Here is an 18,914-nt window from a genome sequence, read left to right on the forward strand (position 1 = left end):
CAGTGCAGCAGGCGCAGGCACAGCCCCGCAGCTGCTGCCTGGTCCCCGGCCCTCCCCGCCTCCCTCCACACCAGGGCTCCAGCCCCAGCCAGGCAGCAGGTCCGGCCTCTCCCCCCAGCTCCTGGCCTGGCTCCTCCCGCACTCCCACCCCCTGGCAGGGAGCTGGAGCTGCCCTGGTCCCGGGCAACTGGCCAGCACCAGGGCTGGCATAGGGCCCGGGTGGACAGGCAGTGCGGGGGGGCAGTGGGGCAGGGCGAGCAGCCTCCCTCAGGGCCCCACGGCTGGGCCAGGAGGGATGAGGCCATGCGGCCAGCTGGGCTCCAGCTGCTGCTTTGATGTCAGCTCCATGGAGGGACCGTTGGGGTTTGCTCCCTTTGCAGGGGAATGGCTGGAGGCGGAGACCTTGCCGGGGCCTGGCCCAGACCGGGGCAGTGCGCTACTGATCAAATTGAAGGACGCAGCCCCCTTTTCCTCCACCAAAATGATCCACAGACTATTAGGGCACGTGCGTTTAATCCACAGTACTCCTTATGGGACCGAAGGCAAAAGAAATGTGCTGTCCGTTCTTCTAGGTGAAAAAACGACGTTGGTTTGTGTCGCCATCTTTGCCCTTCTAGCTTCCAGGACTGTTAAAACAGCAGTGAATTTTGTGGTGGGAACAAAATTGAGAAAGGGTTTGTTGAAACGGCTTAAGAGAAAACCTGAAACAATTTCTGATTTTGTTACCTATAGGCCACAAAGATTATGTTACTCTTTTGCTATTCCCGAGGGGAAGGCATTTACCGCCACAGCTGAAAAGTGAGCTTAGGTTGTCCCAGTTGGGTCAGTCATTTTTCTCAACTGCTATTGTTTCTCTGTCTCTACTGCTGGGAGGCAACTCTCTGGACCGACTGAACTCAGTTATGCCTCTAGGATCTTTGGCTTGAGCCGGCATGAGGTGCTGCCATGCTGTGGTGGCAGAAAGAAATGCTAGAGAGGCTGTGGAGTCTCCCTCACTGGAGGTATTCAAAACCCAACAGGGCCCGGCCCTGAGCAACCTGCTCTAGCTGACCCTGACCATCTCCAGAGGTCCCTTCCACCCTCCGCCATTCCGTGGTTCCGTGACCCTGCAGTTGTTGATATTCAACTCTCAGAACAAGCCTGAGTTCTACCGGACGGAGGTGACGCCGCACTGCAAGCTCAAAAGCTTCCTGGTCTTGGGAGGTGCACAGACAGTGTATTCAGAGTGAGCAAGCAGGTAGATCTTCCTTTAAAAAGCAGAACCACTCAGAATTCACTGAGCTCAAGGGGAGGTCCTTGCCACCTCCCTCTGGTCTGCAGGAAACACATCTGGCTGCCCTTAGACAGTTCTCGGCCGTCCTGGATATCCCACCTCAGCTATTCATGCCTCAGCTAGGCATTACCTCCCCCCACTCCCCAGGAGCCCTCTCCTCCAGGCTTCTCCTCCTTCTTCCTAAGTGCTGGCTAATTCCACAGATTCATGCCTTGCTTCTGCCTCCCTTTATGGTACCTACGATGACTTCTCTGAAGTTCTGGGGCCGCCTTTATACAGTCGCAGTTACCAAGCCACGTGCAGGATTTTCCCCTAACTGCAGCCTGTTCCCTTTACAGCCACATACAGTCGTGTGCTCTACAGGCCCTCAAGCTGACAGCGCGCCAGAGAGAGCGCACCTGAACCCTTGGAGGAGGTGAGGCACGTTTGGCTCCCCCACCCGCACAGCCCCCAGCAGAGGAGCCCATGGAGGTAGGTGCCACCCACCCTCGCCCCTCACCCCACGAGCGGCAACACAGGCAGAGGGAAGGGGCTTGCTCTTCTTGCGCTGAGAGGGGCCATCGCACTGCCGCCAACGCCAAAAGGTTCGTCACCTCTCCACCAATCCTTTGAAAAGGGTGAGGGTCAGAGCTGCCAGGGACAGGGCAGGGCTTGTGGACTTCTGCTGCAATTTGGCTGGGCGGCAGGGCACATACTCCTGCTGGGCTCACTTGGCTGAGAGGCATGCTGTGCATCTGTGGCCAGTGCCGTGTGTGTAGCAAGAGGCTGCAGGGGTCTCCAGGAGTGCTGAGAGACCTCGTTGCCTCTTCCTCGGAGTGCACTTGCAGCTGTGGTGAGCTGCACTTGGAACTATGCTGCAGGCTGGGCTGTGCAAGGAAGCAGAGGTGGTCAGTGGGGTTTTGGGAAGTGCTGAGTCCCAAGCAGCAAGGGCATGCTTTTGAAGAGGGCAAGGAGAAAGGGCAGGGTGCCCAAGAATGGCAAGGATGCCCACGTTCCCCGGGGGCAGCATGTTGGTTCCTGAGCTTTCTGGCAGCTCCCAGTTCGTAAAGGAAGAGTTGCTCTGAGAACTGTCTGAATGCATGCTCCCCCAGCCTCCTGTGCTCTGCTGATGCGGCTGGTACTGGTGCAAAGAGGGACCTCTTCCTTTCCGGAGGAAGGAGGGAGGCAGATGTCGGCAATTCCTAGGCAGTTCCTGAGCCGGGACATTTTTCAATGTCTTTCCTTCCTCTCTTGCTGAGTTAGGAGGAGACTGACCCATGACACCTCCCTGTCATGGGAGGGCACCGAGGCCTTCCTGGGTGATAGGCACCAGTGCCTGTGTTCTTTCTTCTCATCCTGAAAGCAGCCTCGTGTGGGTTTCTGTGCCAATGGCTCTTCTGCACCGCTGCCTGCACCATAGTCCGCCCTCCACACTGCCCTCCGCAGTCTTCCCAGGAAGGGCAATGATCTCGGCCTCTCTTTCTGCAGCGGAGTGCAGCATCAGCAGCTGAGGCACCTGCAACGGATGGCAGCTCCTTACCCTCAGCTCCCCCCAGCCCTCTGCAGCAGACAACACCAAGACCTGCAGCTCCAGACGCTACGTGTCCCATCTGCCTGGACACCTTGGACAACGTGGCCTACATAAAACCTTGCTTCCATAAGTTTTGCTTTAGTTGTGTGTTCCGGTGGTCGAAAACAAAGGCCGAATGCCCGCTGTGCAAGCAGGCTTTCCGATCAATTCTGCACACAGTGGTGGCAGAAGATGACTACCAGGAGCATGTCATCAGGCCCCCCGAAGATGGTTCTGTTGCCAGCCATCAGCAACGGAGAGCTCCTCACCGCCCTGCCATCCGGAGGCGCCGTCACCCTGCAGCTCACCCGCAGCAGCCTTCCCCTTCTCCTCAGATGCGACCCTCTCCGCAGAACAGCAGCAGGCTGGAGGGGACCCGGAGGCACACCAGGCAGAGGCAGAGAGAGGGAGGGCTGCTGGAGCCACGCCAGAGGCTGTCCCCACAGAGGCAGGCCAGGGCTGACAGGAGACCTCAGGGGCATGCGGCAGCGACGGAGGAGGAGACGCTGAACTTCCGCCGCTCTCTGTACCGCACAGGGATGCGCGTGCAAAGGGCTCCCGATGGCGGCCACCCCCAGGACATCTCGGCAGACTTCTTCTGCCGCAGCCCGGCCAGCATTCAGAGACTGCTGCCCTGGCTGCAGCGGGAACTGAGAGTCCTCTTTGGAGTCCACCAGACATTGCTAACTGTCACGGAGCTCATTGTCCTGACAAACCTGAGGAGGTACGACCTGGACAGTCAGGCCTTTGCTGAGGACTTAGAGCTGCTTCTGCTGAGTCGCACCGAGCAGTTCCTCCACGAGCTCATCAGCTTTGCCCGCTGCTCGTGCAGCATGGAGACCTACGACCAGCAGGCCATGTATGGCTACCGTGCTCCCAGCCGGCACGAAGGAAGCCCCTCAGCCTCATTGAGCCTGGCAGCTGCTGCAGGGACGGCCCGGACTCCTGTGCCAGCCCAGAGCCCATCCCGAGCTAGTAGCCCTGGGCTCACGGAGCTTCCTGGCCCCTCGTACGCCATCCCCCACGAGCTTGCCGCAGCCACACAGTCTGCCCAGCAGCCGCGGCGAAGCTCTGATGATGGGGCAGCTCGAGCAGGAGGAGAAGCCTGGAGAGAGTTGCTGGCTCCTGCCGACCCCCAGGACAGTGACTCCTCGTCAGACAGTTGTGTCCTTGTAGGGTCCTGGAAGCCCTGGGCAGAGGGAAGCCCTGAATGCATTGTGCTCTCCTCAGACTCAGAGCACTCAGCCGCGGCAGAGGAAAAGGAAGCTGGGCAGAATGAGCAGCCGCTCCATGGGTCCAGCCGGAGCTGCAGCAAAGCCAGCGGGAGCTGCTTGCCCAGCTCCGCCATGCCGAAGGAAACTGGCTGGAGCTGCCGCGGCTGCTGCCCCACTGCCCCCAGGGAGGAGACAGAGCCCCGGCAGGGGCAGGTGGAGGATGTGGCTGGTTGCTCTGTGCAGGGCTGCAGCCAGATCCCCTTTGCTCCTGGCAGCGGCAGGCAATGCTCACCCGGGAGTCCCCGGCTGCCCAGAAAGAGGAGGGCAGGCAGCCCCGAGGCCTGTACCCAGCCCAGCAAGAGGCAGGCATGGCCTCAGCGTTAGGAAGGAGAGAGGAAGATGGCCAGGAAGCAGAGACGAGAGCAGCCAGAGAAGCCTGTGGCAATGGCGGCTAGGTAAGAAGACCGAAAGAAGTGGAAAACGGGCTGGACTGCTGCCCTCCAAGGGTTGTCTTCAGCGGTACAAGGTCTGGCAGTCAGCTGACTGTGAGTAGTGGCCTCCTTGGGAGAAGGTAGCAATGCTAGGGCAAAGACTGGTTCAGGTGTTCTTAATGAGGCGATGGAGGGCTCTCGGGGCAAGCTTGGAGTAGGAGTTGGACTAGACGCTGGCAGATGCAGGGCCCACACGGATGAGGAAGTCTGTCAGTCCCCCCAGCAGTTATTCTAGGAGATGGCTGTCTGAAAGCACCTTTGGCAGGACACTGCGGGGCCAGGTTTGTATAAAGACCAGTGCAATCCAGCTGGTTGCCGTGACAAATGCTGAGGAGAGTGAAGGGGTCCCTCGTGACTCACTTGCCTTCTGTCACCCTCTGCTCTCCCTTGGCAGGCAAGGAAGTGGTGGGTTTTCCGCACAGACCTGAGGTGCACCGAGCCCCTCTCCTTGTGTGTGTGTGGGCCTCCCACCAAAATGCCTGAGCTCCCCTGCAGCTGTTCCCCAAATGGCCCTGTCTGGGCTGGAGAACGGGGAGGCATAAAACTCCCCAGCATACACTTCTGGGGAGGAACCCTCTCAGCTTCCCCTCTGCTGGAAAAGTGGCTTGCCTCCGTGTTTCTGCTCCTTTCGCTCTCACCCCACCTGCTCTAGGGGCTTTTAATCTCCTTGCGTGCCTTACTTCTTCCCCTTTGCGTTGCTGGCGTGCAGTGCTAACCACGGTGTTGGAGCGGGTGCCACCTTCCAGGTAAGAAGCTGGCCCTGGGGTTTTTCACCAGTGCTGCTGCTGGCTAAGGAGCTCGTCACCTGAACGCACTTAAGGCACCTGGGATGTGAGCTGCTGGAGAGCTGCCAGAGCTCAGGATGCAAGAAGACTGGCTTGAATTGTCTAGCTCTCCTCAGCTTGGAGGCAGAGCTAGCCCTGCCAGGACATGGCTTCCAGGCTGACAACCCTGCTTTGAAGCTTCTTTGAAGCAGGAGCAAAATCATTTCTGGGAGGTGTGTCACATTCCGCATGTCCGATGGCTGCTGAGGACCGGGCTGCAGCAGTGGTGAGCGTAGCTGTGGCTGTGGGGGTTGGCAGGGCTGAGCAATGCAGCCTCTGGCCTCTCTCCCCAGGCCCCCTGCAATGAGGTGAGGAACTGCTCACTGAGGTGAGCCCATCTCCATGCTTGTGCCTCAGGGGGCATGTTATTCCCAGCTCACAGAGGCCTTCAGCTTTCCCACATGTTAACTTAGGAGTTAACATCTCTGCCTGAAAGCAAACCCTGGGACTGCAACCTTGGCTAGGTTTTGGTAGGAACAACGGGAACTCCCAGCTCGATACAAAGGGAGGCACTCCCAGCGCAGCACCCTAAGCCCAGGCTGACGGAGGCAGGCTCTCTTGTGCTCCTGCTTTCTGAGCCAGGGACTCTGGGGTCCTTGGCTGCACAAAGGCACAGCTCCAGCTGAAGTGGTGCCGGTTAGACTCGCCAACCCAGCAGCCACTGTGTGCTCCGGCTTCCCTAAAACACAGGCGGCATCTCCCCTTCCTCCTCTCGCAGCTCTTCCAGAGAACACTTGTGCGCAACTAGCTTTCAGGACTGGTCTCTGATGTCCTATGGCTCCCTGTCAGCGTGAGTCAGAGAGGATTTGGGGCAAACTCCCGTCCTCAGGCTTTTCCCTTAGCCAGCACCAGGCAACACCATGCCGAGATGAGATTTCCCTCACTTGTCTATCGAGATATATTTCTCTGGAGTCACGAGAGTGATAACAGGAGTGCAGTGAGAAATTAAATAATAACACAAGCTTGTTCTTCCAGGAAAAAAGTATTGCCTACTCACCCGCAGGATTCCGCAGAGGCGCCAAAACCTCGTCCAGCTGAGATGCTGGGGAAGCTTCACCTACAGGCACACCTGCAATCAGAGAGGAGATTTGCTTCCCTTCTATACCATGACATACGTCTTTTGAGCCAGCATCGGGATTACAGAGGGGGAAAAGAAACGCTTAAAAAGAGACAAAGCTTGTCCTTGCCAGCAAAAAAAGTCTGACTCCTTACCAGTGGCGTCCTGCAGAGGCTCCCTTACCTCTCCCAGCTGAGCAGCTGGGTACGCAGTGTCCACGGGCACATCGGTAAGCAGACACGGAGCAGCAGAACTGCGCTGGGCCGACAGTGAACACCCAGGGACTGGCTGAGGCCCAGAGGGGAGAAATGACCGTCCCCACACTTGCCTGCCTGCAGTGCGCTGGAGCTGGGAGAGAACCCAGGAGTTTGGACTCCCAGTCAGCCCTTCCCCTGCTCTACGCCAATGACCCCTGCCCTTCCGCTTCCCACACGTTCCGAGTCCCAGAGCACCTCGCCAGAGCAGGAGAGACTTCCAGTCTCTACCATTTCTCACTGCTGAGGACTTGCCTTTGCAATCTTGAGATCACGCCTAATTCAAGAAACTTTATTTTGAAGTGCCAAAATTCCTTCTGGAAACAACCACACAAAGCTCTGGAGCCCTCAGGACACATCAGCACATTAGCCCCACTGAGCTTCCTTTCTTTTGCTTGAACTAAAAGAACTAACTGCAGCGGCAGGTTATTCTTTCTTAGGCAAAGCTGCAGCACAAGCACCTCACCCGTGTTTCTCCCAGTGCCTTATAGGCAGCAGAGGGATGCTGAAGCAGGAGAATAAGGAGCTGGAGAATAAGTTCCATGTTTGCAGAGTGCTCTCCAGTGGCTCTCCCTCTCCCTGCCACGGGGCTCCTCAGCCCTTCTCTTCACCAGGGAAGCTCAGCTCAGGGGCTGTGTGGTGTCTCGTAAATGCTCGCCCATCTCTCACAGACTTTTCAGCACTCTTGCCGGCAACAAGGGACTCACTAGAACAGCAGAGGCGGCGCATCCACAGCAACAGCTCTACACCTCCCCCCTTCCCCACTCTTGGCACTGAATCGGGAAAGCATCCGAGTTCCTCTGCTCAACAGAGGCAAGGGCAGCCCCCCTCGCAACCTGGCCAAATGGTCCTTCCCAGAGACACGGCTGGCCGCAGGGGCACCTCCCTCCCAGGGCTCCCCTCCACCTCCACGGCACGATGGAGAACACAGCCTGCAAACGGATCCCACCGCTCCTGCCAAGGCTCTTTTGAGAATGTAGGGTAGTTACAGTGATAGGATGCTGTTAGGATAGCTAGCGTAGAGTTGGTTATCATAGTCTTAGCGTGTAGTTACTTACAGTATTCTTAGAGCAGTTGGAGTATCCTTAGGTCATTGTAATTTCTCTAAGGGTAGGAGACAGCTAGTCTGCCTGGCTATACTTAGGGCAGTTATTATAGTTATCATATAGTTACCATTAGCATTATTACTTATAGTTAGAGTTAGTTAGAGTTACTGTTCGTAGTTATCCTTAGGCCATAGTAATTCTTGCTGGAGGGTAGTTAATGTTAGAGGAGAGTATTAGGATGGTTTCAGATAGCTAGCCTGGCAGGAGGCTAGCTCCCCCACTCCCCACCAGCTGGGGCACAGCAAGCTCATGGGCTTGCACTTTAGGTGCAGTAGCTAACTCCTAAGAGAGGAACTGTCTGCACAGGCAGGACAAGAAGAAAAAAGCTTAATCCCTACGTTGCAGCCGATAGAGGAAAATCGGAGTGCTGGCTGCTTTTTGGAAGAAGGCGTCAGAAACATAATTAACACGAGAGTTCCTCAGCAGGAGGTGATCACAGTGTTACCCTCACAGGGCATGTCTCCCCACAGCTGCTGCGGCGTTGTTTCCCACACCATCTTCCTGCAGAAGGAAGACCCTTGACTCGCACCCGAAAAACATGCCACTGAAAAGGAATCCTAGGAGAAAGCAGCAGAAATACGCTTAAGCATCCCAGCTGCCAAGTCTTTCAGGTGACAAAGTTCATCTGAGGAACACCCCATACCTGCCACTTTGGGGGCAGCATGGTTTTGCCCACCCCCCTCCTGAATGGGGGCAAGACAGGACAACCCAGCAAAACCACATCGCCTTCACTAACAACAGCTTGCAAGCCCCTGAGGAAAAGCTGCCCCTCAAAACAACTCCTGTTTTAACAGGTCACAGGGTTAAACACCTTCCTCCCCTAAAGACATTACAAAGCCATTGGCTGCCGTCCCTTGCCCAAGAGGAACTGCACAGCTTCTGCTGGCAAGCAGGTATCAGAAATCCAGGCAGACAACACAGCTCTGCCCTGTGAGCTTCCAGCCCTGATCCCACCCACCAAACATGGGGGAGCTACAAACCCCCCCGGGCCCTGCCCCGGACACTTCACAGCTACAGAACTGCCCCACTTCTCTCATTTCGGCAAGGCATCTGTTACTGTTCAGGAGTTCCTCTCACCCGTGTGAAATGACACGGGTTTGTCTCTGGAGACACAATCTGCCTACTTGCCCAGAAAAAACCCACAGCCGCTTCCATTCAGTCACTGTGGAATTTCCAAATGAATGCAAAACAGAGGGAGAACTTTCCTCTCTCTCGGTTTCCCAGCCCACTTGCCCTCTCAGCTGGTACATCAAGAACAGGACGAGATGCCTGTGGGCTTTCTCTAAGAGCTTAGGCTCAGTAGTACAGATTAAGGCCTCATGAGGAGGAGGTCCAGTTCCCTTTTCCGGGCGGAACAACCCACTCCGGAACAGAGATGTCTTTGTAACGCCTCCTTTGTAGCGCCGCCTTCTGATGTCTTTGCGCCTTCCCTTCTTCCGGCAGAGAGTGGCTGCTTAAAACAAAACCAAAGCAAAAAAGCACCCCACTCATTCATCTCCCTGTTTTGGGCCAAAAGAGCTGCAGAAGGATCAAAGGACACCGAATGGCTGCGCAATAAAGCATCAGAGGATATTCACTGCAGGGGAAGTAAAGCATCTAGGGGGCCAAAACACCCAAACCTTAACTTTACATGCACAAATGACAGGCTGTGACCTAGTGGTTATTGGCCAGGGAGACCCAGCCAGTCAAGCAGAGCGCTCCATGAAAGCACGTGCTCCTTGCTTTGCCGAGGTCAAAAGGAGGAAAGCAAATGCAAGAAGAAAAGGGACAGAGAATCAGGCAAGGAACCGCATTAGGCCCTTCCACAGATTCACGGTGTGCCTGAGTGGGTGCCCCTCTGCAAGCACAAATACAGGAAAGGCCCTTGGGCTACTGCCTCTGGCAGGGGAAGCTCCCAGGCCACAGCCTGCTGGAAGAATGCTCGGAGGAAAAAAAAAGAAAACATCAGTATATAGTGCCCTCTTCTGATCCTCCTTCCTAGACAGCTGCTGTTCAACACTGCCCAAGAGAGTGCCAGTGTGAACCAACAGCTCGTTTGACCCAGTGGACCCCGCTGCTCCTGCTCTGGAAAGCTGTTGGTGTAATCGTCTTCCCCACCTCGGCATCAATGGCAAAGACATCTAAGGAAGCCAGGTTAGCTAGAGATTTGTGTTACGCCAGCTAACACATGCAGAAATGCTTGCTAACGCTGCAGAGCTGCAATAATTTGGAAGCTCTAACAGTGGGAGGTGCCAGGAGGAGAGTTACAAAGCTCTTGGAAGAACGCAATGCCCTCCGTGGACAGCACGCTTCCGCTTCAGCTGTCAGGCTGCTACTAGGAAGCCCCTCCCCGACAGTCTGCCCTCAGGTCAAAAGCCTAGCTTTACTGATTGCTCTCTAAAGGCAGTTCCTTTGTGCCAGGGGCCACCACGTACTTCACAGCAAAGCTTTGGCTCTGAATATACTGGGGAGTTGGCACAACCCAGGCATCCAAGACCCTGCAAGGAGGGCTCATGCTACGGCCTGACATAGGCTGGGAGCAGCACCATGAGGCTAAAGGGAGAGCAACCCATACGCCCCATCCTCAAGGACAAAAAGGATGAGGTCTGCTATCCTTGCAGGTTTTTAAGGAACTGCTTGTTAACACCACATAAGACCCAAGTGCTTTGGAATTAAGTAAATCCTTGCTCAGGAACCAAAACAACCAATAGGCATGGCAGGGATTGAACTGCCAAGCCGGAAGGTCCAAATACATCGGCTCACTCAAGCAGCCTTGGAAGCGGATGCAGCAGCAGCCGCACTGCTGAGGCTCTTGTGCATCCCGGTGCAATTCAGGGCATGCCCGCATCGTGACGGAGGAAGGATGAGCACTCTCACTGTCGGTTAGGTAACTGCCTTGCTCATAAGCATGTGAATTAATGAATCATCGAGTTAACAAATCAGTGAACTAGCTAATTAAGTAACTACAGAATTAATGACTTAGGCTAGTCTGCACAGAAAGGATTCACTCTTTCTTTGCTTTTGGGGTTTTTTTTTCTTTTTTACCTAATAAGCTCATAAGACTAAAGTTGGTTTCACAAAGTACGCTGTCCTGTAAATTTGAGAGATCACAACGTGACACACAGATCCGCCTTTTCCTGGGAGAGACCTACAACCAACACTCAGGGTAGCCCATGCTCATTGTGCTTTAAAGGCACCCAAGCCAGTATGGTGATAAGAGACTCTGTACCTGACCAGATCATTTCGCAGTGGGCCCCAAGCATCACCACATTGATGTCTGCACTGACAGATGGGAAAGTGTTCGGAGAAAAACCACGAGTCAGCTTTCAAGCACCATTAGATGTATGGGGCTCTCAGGTTATGAGGGACAACGCAGACAGATTCCTCATACGCACTGGCTGAGTAGGAAGCGTCAACTCGGACAAAGAGGCCTTCTGACTATCATGTGAAAGTTGACGAGGACTGGAGCACGGCATCTGCTGGGGCTTTAACTGCAAGACTCCACACTGGACCAAGTTAGTCATTTTGCAAGAAGGGATGCTGCTCCTGCCTCACAAGCAGAGCTTGTCATTTTGTACCACCCAACAGCCTTTCCTCAGATTCCAGGATCTACCCCAAAATAATTACAAAACTCATAGCTTTGCATAACAATGGCACAGACATGTGAAAAAAGTACTTGTCAACTACCACGTAAATAACAAACAGTGAAAAGAGGAAAAAAACCCAGCTCATGGGGACAATAGCAAATGTGTGCACATGACATTCTGACAAACTGCTGGCTAGAGAAGAAAATTGTTTGCCAGCAATCCAATTACACCTGACCTCCCTGCAGGGGACGATTCAGGACACCTGCAACAGTTCCATGCCTTCAGCTTTCTAGAGAAGCTCCAGAGAAGACACGAACCTGATCTAAACAAGGGAACTTGGCTTGTCCCGAAAAGGTGCAATTTGCTTACTTGCTTTGGAAACTCTGCCATCATAAACAAACAAACAAAATACCATACACACCCCCCCCCAAACAGTTACAAAGGGATTATTTAAGAGTCTTGCCTAAAGTCTGCATTAATTTAAGACCAGGGCACCCAAAGGTGCACACAGAATTTGTCACTCACCATTACTGCAAACAGCCAGAGACACTACAAAGGTCAGCCCGAGGAGAAGAGGGTTAAGTAACAATACCCACTCTTGACCAGAGAGACTGTTGTTCTGTCCTTCTTTACCAAACACTTGGTGCGTTAGAAGCCGTTTGATCACACAGGGCAAGACCCATTTTCTCCTCGTGATTCAGAAGGGAACAGGGGAGTCTTGGCTTTCCTAAAGCAGCCATAGCCAGGAAACACTGATGCACAGAAGGCAGAAGCAAGGAAACGTGAACCCCTGCTTAGCTAGCTCCGTCTCCAGCAGCAATGCACACCTCGAGCAGAGGGTTTTGCTCTGTCTTTACCATTTGGGTTTAAGCAAGGGCCTGGGCGAAAGGAATTAAGGACATTTGTGTCGAGGAACATTGGAAACAAAGGGAAGAAAACGGGCCCTAACCTGTAAAGGGTTTGAAAAAGTTCTTGATGCAAAGGAGAGCAACGGGCTTGAGCTGGCTTCAACCCACGTATTCCTTCCTGGCGACTGGGGAGGCCCAGCGTTGTGACAGTGAGCCCATGATAGTAATGGGTAAAGGGGATCACATTGGTGTTGTGATGGAACTGTATAATGCAACTGCTAGAGTTTGTGAAGTGTACACTTGCATTGTGGTTTCAGACTGTTGCTGTATCGCTCTGCTAAATCAGACATCCCATGTAGCATCAAATACCTCGAAAGGAAACTGTTATGGGGATGGGAGCTCTCACAGCTCCAGGCCTTTCTGCCCCTGTCGCGCTACAACACTGGCTGAAAGCACCACTCCGTTTCCCCCGGAGGGTGGCAAACAGCTCCCGCGCCCAGCTCAGGTTTCGGGGGCCAGTTCCCTTCCAGCGACTCCCACAGGGGAGCCCAGCAGAGCGGGGCCCAGCGGCAGCAGCCTTTCCTGGCGGAGGCTCCGCTGGAGGACAACTCCCACTGCCCCGGGGCCGGCCTCACGCTGCTGGGGCGAGGGCAGGAGCCGGAGCCGCCCGCGAGGCCGCGTGTGGAGAGAGCAGAGAGCTCGGAGCTGTGACGTGCGGGTCTGCGGGGGACCGGCCTCGGGCGGCGGTGGGGAGGGCAGTGGCACCTGGCGCTGCAGGGCCCCGGGCCTGGGCTGCTGAAGAGAAGGAAGGGGAGGCCCAGGTAATGAGAAGCTCCTGTGTGTCTTCGGCCTTGCGGCTGAGGAAGTAAAAGGGGGTGATTGTGGTGGTGCTGATGAGGGGCCTGGAGGACATCCCCTGTCTGGAGATGGTCAGCAAGAGCATGCTGGTGCTGGCCAAAGTGGTGCATGAGCTGAAGGGCAAGGACCTGGGCTCCGCTTTCAGGGACACTGCCAAGTGCAAAGACCATGGCGGGGCACGGTGGCCCTCACGAGTCCACAACGTCTGCTCGATTCACACGCCGTCTCCAGGCTCGGACGCCTTTGCCTGCTCAACACCCTGGGACAAGACAACCCCGGGCCTTGGAAAGTACACCGAGTACACCAAAGGAAGGAAACTCTGAACCCCCTCCCCCCCAACAACCACCTCAAATCACCCCCTGCCCACAAAGGCCACCATGTGAAAAGACTCTGGGGCTCCAAGGGCCTCTCTCTGCGTGCGCACAAAGCACACTCGACCACACCAAAGCGGTCTCCGAGGACGTCTTATTCAGCGGGCACCCAGCAGGCTCCACGAGGCCGAGACCTACGGAGACGTGGGGCTGGGCGACGGCTGTCAGGAAGGCAGCAGCCCCTCACTCCACAGGCTCAGGGTCTCTCCCAGCACGTACACCAGGTGAGCATAGCTCTGCTCGGGTAGCAGCCACAGCAGCAGCCGGTAGAGGAACTCCTGGTCATACTGGGAAGCGTAGAGCACCACGGCGCCCAGCACGAAGCCGACGACCAGCTCCAGGCAGATGAAGAGCGTGCAGAGTCTCCTGGGGCACAGCGCAGGCATGGGAGAGGGCGCAGGGCAGGTGCATCCCAACCCTCTCCTGCCCTGCACCCACCGCTGGGCCACGCGGGCCCCTTCAGCCAGCCCCACCGTCTGCGCCCCCACCCCCCAACACGCACTGCTCGTCGCTCCCTGGTGGAGGGTTGCAGAAGAGCCGCCAGGAGCCCAGAAAGAAGAAAGCTTGGCGCAAGGAATGCGCTGCCGGGGCGTGATTCCCAGCTGCAAAGCCCACAGCCAGTGAGCAGGACCCGCCAGGCCGCAGCCCGCTCGCTGCACAGCAGCCCACACGTGAGCCGCAGGGCATCAGGGACCCCAGGGGCAACTCACTGCAGCCACGTAGCCATGCCGCATCTCTTTGCCAGCTCCTGCCTCTCCTGCAGGCCAACACAGAGCGGGGACACTTGTGGGACCCACACGGGGCTGCATGGCGCCCCTCTCCCCAGCAAGACCCTGCCAGCTCCTGCAGGCTTTGGCGCTGCCTCTCCCCCTTACCAGCTTCGCTTCCAGCAGCTCCGGCAGCACAGACCCCTCCACCTCGGGCTCCTGCTCCATCTGCTGCTTGCTGCAGGCAACAGAGCTTGCTTGGGCGAGCGCTGACCTCCATGGCCGCTGGGGCTGCCCGTCGCAACATACTGCTGCCCCACAGCAGCCATCGGGGTCTCCTGTCCCGCCACATGCTGCACAGAGCCCCTGCATCCCCTCCCCGAGGCCGGCACTGGCGTCCTCTGGCCCTCCAGCTGCAGCACAGAGCTGCTGCATGCGCCTGTGGGGAGAGGTGTCCCCGGTGCCCACTCACTAGGCATTTTCCAGCTCCAGCTCCTCCACTTCCTCTCGAAGTGGCCTCAGTTCAGCCCGCAGCACCTGGCAGACAGAAGGGGCCCGGTCCACGTGCCTGCTGCAGCCTCCTCCAAAGCCCCCGGCCAGTGGGCGCCCACCACCCTCTGCCCTCGCCCCTTTGGCACTACCTTTGCCCGCTTCTCCTGCTCACGCAGCTGCTGCTTCAGCTGGGCCGAGCGCTGCTGCTCCTGCAACTCACAGGGCACACAATGCAATGCCACCAGTGGAGCTGGCAGCTGGGCAGCCCCCTCCGCCTCCAGCCCCAGGGCTCGGCCCCCTCGCAACTGCCCCGCCCCAGGGCCCCGGGAGGGCTGGCCACAGACAAGGCCAGCCAAAGGGGAGTCACGGCCCCTGGGGCTAGTGCCCTCCCCAGGCCCACTGCTGGCCAAGGCTGAGGGGTGCACCGATGCCAGCACTGGCACCCCACCAGCACTGGCACCCCACTGCTGCCAGCGCAGCTCTCCCTCTCCCCTGTACCTCGTCGAGCTCCTGCAGCCTCATGCGCCTCTCCTCCTTGGCTGCCTGCAAGCGCTCCTGCGGCAGAGGAGAGGAAGAGGAGCACTCAGCAGGGCACGGGCTCTCTCCTGTGAGATCTGCTCCTGGCAGCGGGTCCCAGGCCCTCCGCCCTCCCGGCTGCCCTCGGCCCCCAGCTCCCACTCTGCCACTGTCCCTCGCACGCGCCTCCCCTCTGTACCCAGCTCTGCAGGCACCAGCGGGCAGCCAGAGGCCCCTGGCTCCGCTCACCTCCAGCTGGGGCAGCAGCTCCTCCATCACCTGCAGCTCCTGCTGGCTGCTGCAGCACCGCTGCCTGAGGGCACAGTTCTCCCGTGCCAGCTCCTGGGCAGCAGCCTGCAGCTCCTGCTTCTCCTCCTGCTGCATGGGGAAGGGGGCAGAGCAGGGCTTCAGAGCCAAGCAGAGGGGGCACAGAGCAGGCCTTCAGCGGGGGCACCACCAGCCCCGCGCACCAAGGCCACTCCACGCCTACCAGGCACCGCAGCAGCTCCTTGCAATGGCCCCTCTCCTCCTTGCTTTCATTCAGCTGCTCCAGCAGCCTGCTGTGCTCGGCCAGCAGCCCTTCCAGCTCCTCCGCCCCTCTCCTGCGCCTCTGCTGCCTGCAGCAACGGGGTGCCATCACACCACACGCACCGGCACAGGCCCTCCCACCTGCCTGCCCTTCCTCCGCCAACCTCCGCACACCTCCCCAGCCTCCTGCATTCCCGCGCCCAGCCACGTCGCGATCACCCCACCTGGCCACCTGCTTGGTCAGGCGGGCGTTTGTGCCCTGCAGCGCCTCATAGTCCTTCTCCAGCGCCTCCAGGAGATTCAGCAGCTCCTGCTTCTGCGCCTGTACCCGCTGCAGGGCCAGCTTCACATCCGCCACCTCCATGGCTTGGGCTGTGCGCTGGGAGGCAGCACGGTGTGAGGGGGCTACAGCCCGTGTGCTCGGGCACACAGGGACGCTCACGTGGTCACTACCCTTCCCGGCATAGACACACATAAACACTCGCGCACACTTACAGACCCATATTGCGTGTGCTCCAAACGATGTCCTCGTGCACAGCTGGAAGCAGCCACCCTGCTCCCCCACAGTCCACGTGTGCCAGGCACACATGTACAGCCCTGGCCCACGGGCAGGCACACTCGGGCTGTGGCGCTGGCAGTTCCCCGAGTCCCACCGCCCCCACCGCCCGGCCCGACCCGGTCCAGCCCGTGCTGGACGTCCCCCACGCAGCTCACCTCCACTCTGCAAGCACGCCCCGTGGGAGCCCAGCCGCCTCTGCCAGGCAGGGCACGAGGAGGCACAGGCAGCGGTGCCTCTGGCGAGCGGTACCAAGGTCTGCTGCCAGCCCCAGAGCACGAGCCCAGCACCAGCCCCAAAAGCCTTGCTCGACCCCCCGCGCCTCACACCCGAGCTTGGCACGAGTCTGACCACCAGGCAGCTGGGCGAGACTCTGCAGCCGCCCGAGGCAATGCAGCAGCGCTGCGCTGTCACAAGAGGTTGGGGCCGTCACAAAGGGCCGTCACAAAGGGCCCCCGAGAGCGCTGGCCAGGGGTGGCCAGTGCCCCCCAGCAGGCACCCGCCTCTTGTGCTCCCCCAGCCTCCTCCCCGGGCACGGAGGCCTAAAGCCCAGGGCTGGAGATGGGAGGAGAAAGCCCTGGGGAAGCCCTTCATCCCCACAGCCTCTGCTGCAAGATGCCAGCTGGCCTGGCCCAAAAGGGCTCTGCGCTAGAGCCCAACCACTGGGGACCCTGTGGCAGCAGGGGCAGACAGGCAGACGCCTTTCCCAATGCATGGCAGACTCATTTCCCGCCATGGGGATGGTGGCCTTGCTTGGCCCACAGCTCCCAAGCCGTTCCTCTGAAACAGAGGCCAGCCTCCAGTCCCCTTTGCACGGAGAGCAAGCCAGCTTTCTGTGCAACAGTTGTGGCCAGTCACTCCCTGTGTCCTCTGAGCCGGCCTGCCTTGTTGGGGTCTAGCGGTCAGTGGCACAGGGCGCCGGCAGGAGCCAGCAGGGCAGCAGGGACAGGCGTCGCACCTGGAGCCCACACGTTGCCCAGAGCACAGCCCGGTAGGGGCATGCTTAGACTCATGTCATGGCTCTTCACTAATGGGCGGGTATCAGATCTACTGGCAGAATGATGAACACTAACAGAAGCGCAGATCTACTAGCAGAATTGCTAACAAGGCCATCTCAAATACAAGGAGATCCCATAGGGGCCCCTGCACTGTGTGCTTCCCAGGGAGATAGCTTGGAGTGGGCCATAGCTGATGCATCGCATGGCGGGTATGCTGCCTATCTCTCACATCTTGCATGCAGATCAGAGACACTGCAGGTTCAGTTCTCGGACGTGCTCCCCAACCAACAGCATACCGAGAAAGAGCACGCCAACACCCACTCCCCCTATCAGCTAGCTGAGAGAGAGGAGCTTCCCGCTGATGCCAGCTACCCACAGCTATTGTCTCGCGGGAAGCTCAGGGGCTGTGCTCCAGCGGGCAGACCCCTCACGCGCTATAATCACCCTTTTCGCAGTGTTGTCCTGGAGCGATCAGTCCAGCCTTGCCGATCCGCTGCGCTTTGGGCCTGGGAATCTGCGGGGGACAGATCACTAAGCCTCAGGGAGACAAGCTGTGCCTGTGCTGTTTGGCAGCCACCCTTAGTTTTCATGCTTAACGCCCGAGCTCTCCTTCCTCCTAGCCGTAAGCTTATTGAAGCCAGCCTGGACACCAGTTTGTCCACAGCACAGGCTCAGGTGACAGGTATTTTTTTGCAGTAAGCGGTCATTCCTGCGAGAGCCTACTGTGACTGACCAACAACGCCTACAATGGGAGAAGGCTCAGAGGGCAAGGTGCCCCATGAATCTCAAGGACAGTGTAGGATGCAGCTCACTAACCGCAGCTGTTGCACACAGACCTGACCAGCGTTGTGACGCTGAGCGTGTCTGAGACTGGAAATGGCAACCACATTGGTATTGTGATTGGTATTGTGCTTGAACTGTCTAGCTAGATGTTGTTCAGTGTATACACTTGTACTGTGATACACTTGAATTGTGCTCTCAGGGCATTGCTGAATCATTGTGCTAAATCAACACCCCCTGTAACATCAGATTCCCTCAAAAGAAACTTTTGAGGCCTGTGAGGGTGACGGAGCACTGGCAGAGGTTGCCCGGAGAGCTTGTGGAGTCTCCTTCGCTGGAGATTTTCAAAACCGGCCTGGACGCGGTCCTGGGCAACATGCTCTAGAGGACCCGGCTTGAGCAGGGGGGTTGGACTAGATGATCTCCAGAGGTCCCTTCCAGGCTTGGCCATTGCGTGCTTCTGTGTGATTCTGTGAACCTGACAGCCACTGCAGGCAAGGCTGACACTGATTATCACACGGCCAGCTGATGCTCTGGCAGGGTTTGGGTCTCATAGTTGCTCTATCAGAGCAAGCAGGCGCTTGCACGCGTCTTGGCCCACCGCTGTCCCTTCAGAAGTTCAAAGGTGTTGGTGTGTGCAGGGCGGATTCCCCTCCTCCCTCCCTCCCTCCCTCCACCTCCACTGATTACAGTGGGAGCTTAGACAAGGAGCTGGCATGCAGACAGCCATTTTGTGCTCACCAAAACTGGGGACAGGGGAATCCCCCCTCCTGAGAGTGTGTGGAGTGCACGGGATGGAACGGAATCCCGCTTCATGCCAGGGCCTTCTCAATGTATTGTTTACCTCCTCTAAATCAGTCCCTGAAGCATGAGGAAAGTAACTCCCTTCTTGGCCCTGTCTAGGAGTCCTGTCTTCTCATGAGATG

At 57.6% G+C, this 18,914-nt stretch overlaps 1 protein-coding gene across 1 annotated transcript; it reads left to right on the plus strand.

The window, feature by feature from the left end:
• Window positions 1-2,842: 2,842 nt before the first annotated feature.
• Window positions 2,843-18,910, plus strand: LOC138062406 (E3 ubiquitin-protein ligase Topors-like; the record flags this gene model as incomplete). The annotated part of the gene is made up of 2 exons (XM_068920486.1): window positions 2,843-3,867; window positions 18,892-18,910. Coding segments are annotated over 2 exons (1,044 nt in total), but the record flags the coding sequence as incomplete, so codon positions are not given.
• Between the last annotated feature and the right edge of the window lie 4 nt (window positions 18,911-18,914).

This window comes from Struthio camelus, chromosome 27 (genome assembly GCF_040807025.1).
Source record: "Struthio camelus isolate bStrCam1 chromosome 27, bStrCam1.hap1, whole genome shotgun sequence".
NCBI lineage: Eukaryota > Metazoa > Chordata > Aves > Struthioniformes > Struthionidae > Struthio > Struthio camelus.